Genomic DNA, 14,451 nt, shown 5'->3' with positions numbered 1-14,451 from the left:
ATTTACTGCAAAATATATTTATTAGGTAAGTATATTGAGTAACTTGCAATTTCTGAAGGTGCTTTGTTAAGACCACTAAAATCTCACCACACCACAGCGACCATAATTTGATGGCAATTGGTTTCTTTAAAACTAGATGTGAAGTCGTTCACTTAGCCATGCATGTAACTATCAAATTGACTGTGTGAATTCCCAACTCAGAGAACTTCAATGACTCCCCACTGCCTACTCAATGGCATAGAAACTCCTTAGTCAGGCATTTAAGACCATATGCAATTCACCACCCTCCTATGCATGCTAAGAGTACAAGCTGAATTACATTGCTTCCTGTCCATCACTCACCACAGTCTTAACCTAATTTAAACACTTCCCTTGCGCAAAAGCAACATAGGTTTATCACAGAAGATTAGAAAAATAGCGATCATGAAGAAATGTGGAGCCCTTGTTTTTTTCTGCCACTTAAGGAAAATCTATATTAATTCATAATATTACCAAGTCTGAGAAAAATAGGTATTTAGAAGTTTCCAGTATTCCCATTACACTGAATGCTTAAGCTGCTGTCTCTTAGTAGTTTGTACAGTGAATACATTTTTTATGGAATTTCGTGATAACTACTTGTAATTTCTTCAAAAGCATAGTTATTTGAATCAAAGACAGAAATATTCTAAAGCTTTTCCATTTATGTCAATAACTCATTTTCTGTCCCACCAATGTCCTGCATCCAAAGAAAAGAGTGGTGTGTCAACTTCTCCATATTTACATCGGAATAGATATTTTAAATCCATGAGTTTCTAGTTCATTGTTTCTTATTGTTTTTCTGGTAGTCCTTTTGCATTTTATCAAGAACCCAATGTATCACTTTTGCAATACCTGGTTGAACTTTGAGATCTTTCTCCCTGTTGTGTTATCCAATATTACAGTATAAATGCTTAAAATATTTGTGTAGTGACTTTTCTGTTCTTATTGTTGCTTCATTTGTGACAGGGGCAAAAATATTTTAAGAAAACAAGGTACCTCTATTTTATCATGTACACCTTAATAGTCAGTACAGCCTCATGACATTTTAGCAATTGTGAATTTTTATGTGAAATAAATAACTCTTATCTTCCAAATAATATTTTCATTTGCAAATTAAGATGTCAATTCAACACAACAACTTACAGTCTCACTGGATGTTATTTTCTTATTTTGTGTATCAAATAAAATTTCACTAATGAAGTGATTTGTACAACCTTTTGTGTACAATATTCCTAGTCAAGTCATTATCTCATTGTTGCAGAGTTGTTAACCATCTTATGCCATTTGATTGTTCTATTAATGCCTTTTGGTTTTGTTTCCTGGCACCTTCAGGAAAAAAAATTATGGTTGTCCTTTCTGTTGCTTTCGTGGATGTGAAGGATGAGAAAATTTGTGTATTTCACTTGATTTTTTTTTCTCAACAAAGATTTTTACATCACTTAGCACCCCTTTTGTTTTTTGATTTACATGTGAAAACAGAGATGTGTAAAGACTATGTGGTACAAACTGATATTTTCAATGTCAAGAGTTTTAGATGCACACACCTTTACAGATTTAAAAACAATGGTCTTTGTAAGTGTAGTTTTCCATTTTGAAGATGAAATCAATGAAATTCAGAAGAATTTGAGATTGCAAGAACACTTAAGGCTCTAATAAGATGTGCTTGGTCTAGGAGAATATAAGGTTTATATTTATTTTTTTATCCACGAATTTCAAAGAATCAGAGCTTTGAAGGTCCATGTGTAGCAGTTTAACACTGCACTATGCAATCTCTCTTGATTTCTTCATGTCTGAAGCACATGAACTAAAACTCAGAGGACTTGGTTTTTGAGAAGAGAGCTCTTTGCTCATTGTCTTTTAATGGTAAAGTTCGTACAGATCTTCAAATGTTTAACAGTAATGATACTCTCAACAGCTCTAGTCTCCTTGAGGAATTTATTTTCATTCCATTCTGCTGCTGGTGTTCCATTTCATAGGCTTATTTTTTATAATTATTCTTTCTAAAGTTTTATTACTCAGTCATTCATTTAGATTTCTGCAAAACTATCATAAAGATGTTTTAACCAAAGCCCAGAGTTAAGATTAGTAGGTAACTTAGGCTAAGGGTAAATGCTTGTGAGTGACGGAAGTGTTGAGATATTGGTGTAAATAAATCACATAAAATGATTCATGATGTTTTAGAGTTACACAAGTCTTTATTGGTCTACATCTCAATTCTATGGATACAAAACATGCACATACACACACATAACTATAAAATAACACTTAATTTGAAATACTTTGGCAGCTAAGCAACATATTTTTGAAGTTTGAAAGAAATAATAAAATTCTACTATCACTTATTTGCACTGAATCATAGAAGAAATTCAAGAAATCCTGATAATCACTCTATTATATTGAATATTAGAAGAAATACTGAAATATAAAATTCAAGCAAATTTGTTATTTTATTATGAAATACATTACCTCATTTTCCCTGGCAGTCCAAAAATTAGCTCACTGGATGATAGATACGTGGCTATACACAACACAAATTCAGGTTTAGGAATGAATGTTTTTGTTTAGAATCTGTTTATATAAAGGCTTTCTCTCCAAAAGCATGAATGAAAATATAGAAACCAATGTTTGCTATTGAGATCTCCAGTGATATATGGAAGTGGCAGGGGATAAAAGGAAGAATTCCATTGCTCTGGGAGCTTGCACACCATTTGGTATGGATGGTTCCACCTTGTGATGAACTTCAGTTATCTGTTGATGGAAGGTACATACTTATTAGCTATGAAATCTTTCAGGAGTTGTTTGGGATTCTATTCATGTGTCCCTGTCCTCTCTGGAATAAGTATTCATTTTTAAATAATATTTTCTCATCAGTTTTTTTCTCTCATCTTTCTCTGTGTATTTTAGTCCTAAGTTTTTTTGTTGTTTTTTTTTAATGTACAAAGGAATAAATTAAAGGTCTTTCTGAAAATTATTTTGATAAAGATGGGTTAGAAGAAAGGAGAAATAGCAATGCTTACTTCATTGTACTTATTTGCAAATTTTATATCATTTCTTATATTTATAATTTTTATTCATTTATTTATTTATTTTTGTTTTTTCTAGACAGGGTTTCTCTGTGTAGCTTTGCACCTTTCCTGGAACTTGCTTTTGCTCACAAAGATCCACCTGGCTCTGCCTCCCAAGTGCTGGGATCAAAGGCGTGCACCACCACCGCCGGCAATAGTAGTTATTGTGTACACATAGTTTATAGGAGAATAATTCCCTGTTTCGGTAGGCTTTAATATGTAAATTAAGAATCATTTATGAAATGAACATTTCCTGTGTGTCAATAAGCTGTATTTCTTAAAAATATTTAAGTCTTTACCTTATTTTGTGCACATGATTTTGTATTTTCAGAAAAACAAATGCTACAGTATCCTTGCAATAACAGTACACATTTCTGAATATCAAGATGATATTTTCCAAACACAGCATTATTATTTTTTATTAACACTATGTTCATTGTATTTCTTAATTATCAGAATAATGAAGACTTAAAGAATACAACTAGAATTATCTAGTAAATTAATATATTTCAGATCAGCTTACCTAAGGCATCTTAAAACGTGAAGTAATGTAAGGTTTCATCAGACATGGGAGAGAAAACACTTAAGGAAGATGTCTTCAAATCTGAATTCGTAGGCCAGGACAAAAAATCATAGGCTTAGTGACTTGTCTACACTAATGTTTTCTTTTATTTCCTTTTAAATATAGTTCAGTGATTTCAAATCACTGGGAAGAGGATGTTTGAACTTCTAGAGATGTGTAATAGATGTTATACAGTGCCGTGGAGCACCAGGACCCATTATTATATTTCATTGTCTCTTTTATTACCTGAGGGTAAGTACAGGCAATAGAACAAGGTGTCAAACTCACTTTAATCTTTGCTAGAGGAAGAAGCTAGATGAAGGGTTGAAAGGTATTCTAAGTTATTATCCTCAGAGACGCCTCACTTGCTGTCCCTTTGCAACTGCCAAGCTTGCATGTTATCCAGTGAGTGGTGTCAGACCCTGGTATCACATTCTGCTTTGTCCTGTTGTGTTCACCATAGGGCCTTTCACCCGAGTGACTCTGCTTTCTGGAATGCATTGTAGATGAGACAGCAGTTCCCACTGTGTAGTCCACTAAGAGGAACTTTGTTCACAAACAAAATAATCTCTATTACTGAATATTGACAGAGTTGTTGCTTGATATTATTGTTATATATTCCTATTTGTTCTATCAATTGTCAAAAGTACTAATTTTATTTTGTCCCATATTTAAACTACAAAGTCTAGATAACAAAAGTAAACATTATAAGACATTTAATTATACTTCATTTGGTTAGTTTTTTAAAATAACTTCATGGCAGATTAACTATTAAAAATTTCATACATAAACTTTGATTGTACTCTTTGGATTTATGAAAGAAGATCAGTAATTTACATACAGAATGAGGTACAATCTCTTGGGATTGGCTAAGTTATTGGGGGCCTCATCCTTGGAGTTGACTAATTCTTCCATCAGCAAACAGTTGTATGTAGTTCCTCCTTTAGGGATCATGCCTTTTGATCTTCTCTCATATCAGTTGGTGTTGCCCTTTTGTAGGTCTTCACCTAAATACATATGAGCAATAATAAATTATCTCAGCAAATTACCTTTTTGTATTTATAGATACATACAATAGTTACAACTAATAAGAAGAAGCCTTGAATTTAAGAAGGAGGAGGAGAGGGGCATAGAAGGAGCTGGAGAAATGACAGGAATATAATATAGGTCATCTAGATTTAGAAGCCAGAACTATTTACCCAGGTCTCCATCATTTCTTATCTGATAATAATGTAAAACAGGAAGACCATACTAATGAGATCTGACTAAGGAGGGCTCCAACACCAAGAACACTGTCCTTGGCTGAAATGATCTGATTCTACTCTCTGGTGATTCTGGTGAATTTTCCTGACTTGAAAGACTGGGAAGAGGAACTCAAAGCAGTCAAAGAGGACAATCCTCTATGCTTAATTATTATCTATGCATCCCCTTACTTTCTTAGGTAAGGGTTCTATTGCTGTGAAAACACACCATGATCACAGCCATTCTCATAAAGAAAAACATTTAACTGGGGCTGGCTTACAGTTTCAGAGTTTTGTACCAGATTTTTTTCTTTGGGACCATCAGCTAGCTCCCAAATCTCGACATGAAGACTTACTAGTTACAACTGTTAGGCCTAGCTTAGGCTCATTTCTGGCTAGCTCTTTTAACTTAAATTAACCTGTTTCTCTTTATCTACCTTTTACCTCAGGACTTTTTACCTTTTCTTTCCTTGTGTATATATTACTTTCATTGTTTCTCATGTGTAGCTGGCTGGCAGCTGCCTGGCTTCTTGCCCCACGTGTGTTCCCATCTTTTTCCCTGTTCTTTTCTCCTTCCCTTCTTTTCTCAGTCCTCTTCTCTCAAGCCTAGATTTCTCCTCATATTTATTCTCTCTGTCTGCCAGTCCCATCTATCCTTTCTTCTGAGTAGCTGTCAGCTGTTCAGCTCTTTATTAGACCAATCAGGTGCCTTAGGTAGGAATGGTAAGACAAATGCAACACATCTTTACATAATTAAACACAGTGAATTATCATTAATTACCATTTAATTTATTACATTGTAAACACATTCAGTTAAAGTACTATTCTGTAGCATAAACAAATGTAACATCCTTATATAGTTAAAATAATATTCCACAACAGAGTTTCAGTCCTTTATCAATATGGCAGGATACGGTGTGCAGGCAGACATGATACTCAGAGTCCTACATTATGATCTCTGGACATCAGGAAGAAAATTGACTTGAGTTTCTGAGACCTCAAAGCCTACCTACTAGTGATGCACTTCCTCCAACAAAGGTACACCTTCTCCAACAAGGCCACACTTCCTAATACTGCCGCTCTCTATGGACCAAGTATTCAAACACATAAGTATATGGGGGCCCTTACTATTCAAACCACCACCCCTTCTTTAAAAATAATAAGAAAATTAATCTATCTTTGCCATACACCTTATAATATACTCCTGTATTGTTTTCTTTGAGATTATTCATTGTATCATTTGTGTCAGTTTATTTTCTTTTTTAGAGAATGTTTGTCCTCTTTTTATTTCCCAAAAAAGATGTTTTAATAGTACTTCTATGTCTCCCTAATTCATTAGTAAAAAGTTAGGAATGCAAAGTTTTTCAATACCATTCTCTCTGTTACCTGTATTATTCCCATTAAATTCTTATAATCAGGAAGTTTTGTTAGGTAGTGACCATGGAGTCTATGAAGCTTAAACAAATGTTATGTTTAAACAATTTTGATCACAAACAGGGTTGATATTGAGTTCTATACAGACAGATCAGTAGAATTGGGAACTGCTTGTGAGATCTTCTTAAAAGATGCACATCGAATTTCAAAATAGAGATGATCTTTCATGTTTTCCACTTAACATTCTTTTCTTGTATACTGTATTATAACATCATTTAATATGTTAAAGTCATTTGTTAGCAATATATGTTTGTTTCAAATCTTGTAATGAAACTATTTGGGGGTGTTTAGATGGTAGATTTTAGAGTTAACAGTTATTGTATGAGCATTTGGGGATTTGTCTTTGAACAAATGTGCAAAATGCCTTTTTGAAGAGCTCTGCAATATCACTTTTAAGCATTAAGCATTTATTCACAAAAATCACAAGGACATTATTTGAGGTTAGCTAATTAATGTATACTTATCCAGCTTATATAACACCATGGAGGCTTGATCTGGTAGTGCCCACAACAGCAAGCATTTCATGTATGTACTGTTTTTGTTTGTTTGTTTGTTTGTTTTTGGTTTTTTTTTTTGTTTCTTGCAATTCTGTGTATTTATTTTTCCTTTATATCAATAGTCTGTAACTGTTTTTCCTGCCTTCTAATTGCTTTAGTGTAGGTACTGTAATGTTAGAATTAAAATCAGGTTTCCCTTTTCTCCCTTACTGAAAAGCATAACCATAGATCAAAAAGTTATGGGAGCAGAAAGTTCATGTAAAGGAAAGTTCAACTCCCATGAAGCCCAGAGCCAGTATAGCCATAATGAGTCCCTTTTGTCTCATGGTAAACATCTTAACAAGCAAAGTACATTTTCCATTTTATCTCATTGCTATAATTTTCCTATTATGTGATAGTTGTTTTCAAATTGGTTTTTGCCTATCACGTAGTTCTTCATTTTACAGTGCAAGCAAAATCTTCCAATTGGCCTTAACTTGCATCAAGGTAAATGAGAGGAGAAACTGACAGACCATTTTGACTAACCTTTCCACTAAATTTGAAATTATGTGTATTTTAATAATTTGTAGTTTAGTTTTTTTTTTTTTTTTTCCTTTTGTTTAATTGTACCAATGAAGCATTTGAAAAGGAATGTGAAGGACAAGAAGTGGCATCCCAGCAGCTTAGCTTTTCATGATATGGAAACTGTTTTCACAATAATTTCACATTCACCACAAAATTATTGAGGTATGGTGAGGTTTCACATATAGTGAGGTTTCCTAAAGACACACACATTCTCCTCTACCGCCATCATCCTGCATGGGAATTCTCTACGTACTTCACATCTATTACATAGGGACCAGACAGAGGACTAACTCATTAACAGAAAATCTAGAGCACTGTGATCTCAAATTGGGCTGTTCCCCTGTGTCCTGGGGTTATCCTGAGTCTGTTGGTGGAGGGAAAAGAACCACTGATAAGAACAGTTAATGAATTGTGAACTTAAAGTTGTCTTTCTATCACCATGATAAAGTGAATCCATATCCTTTTCCTGGCTTGGCAGATCATTCTCTGTCACGAAGGACTCCATCAGTCTAGCCGAAAATTCAGTTTCCCCCTTTCCTAGTTCAATGAGGATGCATTCTCTGATGGAAGATTGAAGTGGAATAACTATTGTGAATCTAAAAAATATAATGTTTTGCAAATGACGTGGTGTGATTTTTATGGGCTGTAGCTCTGTTTGTCACACACTTGCTATATGATCATTTGTTCAAAACAATAACAGCAATGTTCTATACTGATAAATAAAAAAGTGTAATTTAAGAAACTTTCCCAGTGCCTGCCTGTGTATGTGTGTGCATGCTTATATACACATGAGTGCACATACACAAAAGTATTTTATATTGTTTCTTCATTAATAGCTAGTTAATGTCATATTAAATGCTGGATATTTTTGAGGTTAATCTTTACTACTATGATTTCCTTAATTTTATGTTCTATAACATATTAATTATTTATTTCTCCAAAAGAAAGATGTGGCTATTACATGCTTCTTTGTCTTTACCAATATAATGTATCTAATGATCAAAGTGAGTATTTACTCTCTTGGTCATCTCAAATAACTGTAGCTTCAGCTTTGGCATGGATGTAGTGTAATTGCGTTTACTTTCTACTTAATTGTGTTTTTTCCACAGATAATAAATATTTAAACTTCAGTCCTTCACTCTCTCCTGTTGTTATATAACAACTGGGCAGGGTATGAAAGAAAAGTGATGGTGTGAAGACTTGGTTGAATTTATCTAACTAGACCAGGGAATGTTTAGTCAGTTGTTGAAGGCAGGCAGACTGTGTAGGTGATGAAAATTATGATGTGAATTACGCATATATAATATTATATATTCTTTGCAAGAAGTAGACTGCTAGTGTGAAAGACAGAACCAAAAGCCTTACTAAATCTAGAGTCACATTACTCTGTGTGGCAAGGGTAAATGTTAGTAAAGTCCTATTACCCTAACGGTTATCTTAATTCACTCATCTCTACCAAATATGTGCCATTTCTTCTGCATTAATAGAGAAGTTGTAAATCTGAACAGTTGTATCTGACACCGTTTTTCAGCTCTCCACTTTATACCAGATGAACACACAGATCAATTCTAAAGATCTTCATTATAATACATTTTACCAAAAATATAACTTAAAATATTTTATGAATATGATAATACACTGTGAAAGAGCCATGCTTTTAAAATTATTAACCCAGAAATTCCCTGAGTTCAAGTTCAACTGTCACAGTTCCCGTACAAGTAAATTGAACTCAGTTGAAGTATACAGAGATTGTTAAGAAATTCTGAAATCTTTCTCAGATACAGCTGTGTTCCTTGGTGTCTGAGTAATTGGAATGCAGTAACACTCGACTGAATCACACACAAGCTAACAACTAATGCCTACTCCTGCACCATTCATGCTTCAGTGAAGGTGGTAAAAATGAACAAAACAATTTGAAAGAATATTTGTCATTCTGAAAAAAACCTCCCAAGATTTTAAATCAAAATATATATGTATGTCATAAAGAGAGCCAAATGTTTCACAATTTTCCTATCAGTTGGGGAGACAACTTGATTTTCAACTATGGGTTGCTACACAGTTCTTAAAATACTAGTCTGGCATATTACATAAATTCTGGTAAGTCCACTAAATCGATGAGCTATATAAGTTCTAGAGTTAGATTGGTAATTTGGTTGAATTGCGCAAGTAAGTAATTCCTAAGAGTAATGAAATTTGCAAATTAGGTGAAAGAATTTCAGACTTAGCTTGATATTATTCCAATCTAATGAACAAAAACAACTGTAAAACATAAGAAAAATGTCTCTGTCTTATTCAGAGTGACTTTCTAGATAAATTAAAAGTAAAAGAGACAGAGATAGAGTTAGTTCTGAGTTTTATTTCCTCCTTTGGTAGGTGCCACAAGAATGCTAGACATGGATGAATTTTTCTTTCTTTCTTTCTTTCTTTCTTTCTTTCTTTCTTTCTTTCTTTCTTTCTTTCTTTCTTTCTTCCTTCTTTCCTTCCTTCCTTCCTTCCTTCCTTCCTTCCTTTCTTTCTTTCTTTTTTCTTTCTTTCATTCCTCCTTTCTTTTTTTTTTTTTTTTTCAAGATAGGGTTTCTCTGTGTAGCTTTGGAGCCTGTCCTGGAACTCACTCTGTAGATCAACTGGCCTCAAACTCATAGAGATCCACCTGCCTCTGCTGCCTAATTGCTGGGATTAAAGGTGTTTGCCACCATCTCCTGGCACAGATGAATTTCTTGATTCCTGCTTGACATCTGTCACCTAAGACATGGTATTTAACTGCATATTTATTATGTGTTAAGAACAGATGTACAAAAAGGTGTCTAAACATACAGATAATGATAAAAATACCCATCCCCTCCAATACTTTGTACATATCCCCTAAATGTGAGGCTCCTCCCCTTACTAAACTGTAATTTAGGAGGAAAAGATCATAGTATTGAGAATGATTTTGCCAAAAAGGTATCTACTTTAAGGAATGGAACAACAATAGATAAAACAGTGGATAAAAAACCCTTTATTTATTACATTTTCTCATTGAGTTCCTGTCCATCATTATTTAAGCTTTTAGTATGCTCTGGCTAGTCCACCCTGGGGACCCAAGCAAAGTTCTATCCACTTGTTAGGAAATGTGAGCATATATCTATGATTTAATTTCCTTATTGTGAAGTAAAGAAGAATACATATGTTAAATTATACCAAAATAATACATTGTTGATAGTGAATGTAGATACATGGAGAGTAAAATGAAAAATTCATGCTTTACTTTCATTTTTTTTCACATGGAACCTCTGCATTCCCTATTTGACTACTTTCTAGCATCTCATTTTTAAAATTTCATAAAATCAGAATTAAATTCAGCAAGATAGATTACAGAATACACTGGGGAAATAGACAATGTTTTTGTCTTTGATGAATTTGCATATCCTTGGTTGTACATTATTAAGAAACCATCCTACTTTGTCATGTTAACTCTCAACAATTCAAATGGCCAGCAGCCCAGATCATTTCTTTCTGAACAGTGGGGCCAGCTTGAAGACATACTGTTTGCAGAGACAGGAGTTCTTTATATTCTACTGTATTTGGATAGCTGAGCAGTCTCCTGATGAGTTATAAGTGAGGGATATGCTAATTATCAGAGAAATGATAAGAATATTTTTATATGATGATGAATATTACTCTTAAATGCTTCTCTTTGGTTGAGATTGCTGAGATTGTTCTTGACAATATGAATTTTGTTCCTAAGGGCAATGCAAACAACAACATACTATTTTTCATTTCATTAATACAACTAATCATTTCTTATAACTATGAGTTTAAATGTTAGCAACTGACATTTCTTTCTCAATATTTTTGTCTCCTATCTAACAGTGTGATACCTGATAGTGCATTACAGCTTAGTCTGTCATTTTGTACAGTCGTTTCCTTCATCATAAAGTAGCCTACCAATCCACATCAGTAACTAGCCACAGTTTGAATCAAGAGTTACTCTGATGACTACTGATAACACAGAATTGTAAAACAGATTCATTTATGTGCATACGTGTTTTTATGTAAGAAATATAACACGATCGTGAGGCTCAACATTAAAACTGGTGAGTAAAAACCCCAGCTCCAACGACATTCCTTTCTCCTCTTCTTTTGGAGACAGTGTGGAATAAAATCCGCAATAGGAGAACAATCATGCGGATTAGTATTGTTAACATAACAACTTTTGTATAAAAAGGTAGGTTGCATTCCAGGAGGCCAGGGCAGCACTGTAGATCTCTGCCTCTGTTCTTCAGAGAGAAATACCAATAGGAGTAAATGGTGGCACTGGTTTAAATCCCCAACAGGCCTTAGAAAGTGGACTGTTACTGTCACCTCTTAGGAGTTTTGTTTGGCTGCAGTAGCTTTACATTTATATAGACAGTAAAATATTTACATTTACTGAACAACTTTAGGATATACCTATAAAAAGAAAGAAATTTCCGGAAAATTGAGACCAGAATGAATACAAATTTAATTTAAATGGATGATTTCAGCAGAAATTAACTAAATCACTGTAGAAACTACAAAATTATTCCTAATAATCACTTCTTTTTCTGTATGACTTTATTTTGAAAGAGGTGTTTTTAAATAAAAGTAGCACCTTATAATTATCTTAAACTACAACTCCAAATATTATAAACTAAATGTGAAAAAAGTATTACAGCGAAAAATAATATGTGAACTTTAAAGTAATCCTATTGGTGAGGAAAATACAATATTTATTTATGCCAAAGGAATGACTTGTGAATAAACACTGTATATAATATCAGATAAAAAACATACTACCAATGATGTACTTGAGGAAATGCTGAATTTGAAGTGCTGGCATAATTTGAATCAAGGTAAAATGTTAATCAATTGACTTAGACTTATGAAAGTATTTTTTAAGTTTAATGCTTATATGACTATTATTTTTGTTACATAAATGAGGCAATTAATAAACTATAGAAGAAGGTCAAGATCTCACAAAAACAGTACTAGATAATCTAGGAGTAGATTCTAAACAAATTTAAAAGTTATGGCTGCTGCCTCAGATTCTTAAGCATGTAAGCTAAAATTTGCATATAACAGTAAGAGAACAACATTGGCAGTGAATTCTACAAATTGTGGAAATCCACATATTCGACAAAACATGATAATATTTGTAGCTGGAATTTTATAAACTTTTGTAATTTATGACTACAGATTTAAGTTTGCAAATTCTGTATTGCATTAACTTTATCTTCTGCATTTTTCATGTGGATTTTTGTGTAGATAAAACACAGATATTATTTTGCATTTCAGTGTTACGTACATTTATAATATTTAAGTCATTTGAATAAAGAACATATGGGAGCTTAAATTCCTTTGCTCCAAAGGGATATGGCATTCATTTAAATTAATACTTGAGTTCAAATGTGGTATGAATTTAAAATTTCATTTGACGAGAAAGAATGAGATATATTTTAAGACCGTAGAAAGGAGAAAGGAATTGAAACTGATTCATTTCATCCCGGTTGCCAAATACAACACGGAGACTAGAGGAAACCTACAATGAATTTCCGAACCCAAGGATATTCTTTTAAATCTCAATTATCTCTAACACAGAATAACTTTTTTTTTTTTTTTTTTTTTTTTTTTTTTTGCAAAAACAAACAAACAAAAAGTGTGGGAGGAAGTTTAGAATGAGAGTTGCCAGCCCCTAGCGTCATGAGCTGGAGCAAGTCATGCAAAGTACCTGTGGCCACACACCTTGCTCCTTCAAGTAGTACCCATCACTTGATAGGAGCTAGCGCCATATGGGCATCTTAAATGTGGTTGATTCAAGTCTTTCTGGGGTTGTGGTTTACCTTGAAGTGTCTACTACTTCTTTCTTGCTTTCTGTAAATATTAATAATTTCTGCATTTTATTTAACCTTTGAAAATTAAGAATTTCATTGCAGTTCTGGGCAACAATTGCTAATATATCTAGCAATGATGAGTCTTTGTTATCTTTCTCCTTTTTAAAGTTCTGTCTCATTCTTTACTCACATTCTGTTTTGATTAGTTTTCAAGTGACACAAACAAGTGTACCTGGAAGGAGAGAATCTCCACTAAAGAACGCTCTCTCTAAAGTAAGCGGCAGCCACGTCTATGACATTTTCTTAGTTGTTAAGTGATATAGAAGTGTTCAGCCTACTGTGAGCAATTTCATCTTTAGACAAGTGGCCTTTGGCTGTAAAAGAAAGGTAGATGAGCAAGCCAGAGGAAGCATGGTAGCAGAAAAGAAAAAATTCCTCAATGATCTCTAGTTTTCCTCCTGCCTGGGAATCACTCAGTGATGAATTGTAACCTGTAAACCAATTATGTCTTTTCTTCCCCCAAGCTGGTTTTGATCAGTATCACAAAAATAAAGAAGCAAAATAGTATACACTCTAAGGGATTTATAAATGAGTAACACAATATTTATTGTATGATAACCAAATAGTAAGCACTGAACAAAGAAATAAGTACCATCAGTGTTTTTAAAATGCAGCATAGGATCATTCCTTCTAATAGCTTTTTATTTCAAGTGTTTGTGGTCTGAAAAAATGTGTTCAATAATGAATCTTTTAAACCAGTATTCTGAAACCTTGCAAGGCAAAGATTTCTAGGGGCAAAAGTAACTATCATCACCTGGAAGCTCTTTAAGAATAGAGACTAGCAATTCCCTTCCCACACCTAGGAATTCAGTTTGCATTTTCATGACATGGTTTGCATCCATTTTTAATCTGAAAGAAGACTACTTAGGCTATTTTCATCCAAATGACTTCTTCATTAACTATATTTCATTCCATTACTCAACAGCTATTTATCACATACCTATGTTTGTTTCTAGAAATACTTCCACTAAGTGGTTTGAGGATGTGGTCAGTACAATGGAGCAGAAAATGTTTCTGAATGAGACTGTTAAGGTCTCAATAGATGAGTTCCTTGGTCTAAGTTAAGAAAGAGAAAAAAGGAAAAAAGAAGGACATTCCATGTATTTGGGGTGTTACATTATACACTGCAGTTGGGATTCATGCTATGTTAACTTACAATAGGATTTTGAAAATATAACC

The 14,451-nt window shown here is 33.5% G+C and overlaps 1 protein-coding gene across 1 annotated transcript in view; it reads left to right on the top strand.

The window, feature by feature from the left end:
• Positions 1-13,485, top strand: part of Pcdh9 (protocadherin 9) — a 134,944-nt gene extending 121,459 nt beyond the window's left edge. The window contains exon 3 of the mRNA XM_036198743.1: positions 13,419-13,485. Coding sequence (XP_036054636.1) covers positions 13,419-13,484 — 66 coding nt within the window. The 3' untranslated portion in view covers position 13,485. The remainder of the gene's footprint in view (positions 1-13,418) is intronic.
• Positions 13,486-14,451: the final 966 nt, after the last annotated feature.

Source organism: Onychomys torridus, chromosome 9 (genome assembly GCF_903995425.1).
Source record: "Onychomys torridus chromosome 9, mOncTor1.1, whole genome shotgun sequence".
NCBI lineage: Eukaryota > Metazoa > Chordata > Mammalia > Rodentia > Cricetidae > Onychomys > Onychomys torridus.
This window is presented reverse-complemented; position numbering and strand designations above follow the sequence as displayed.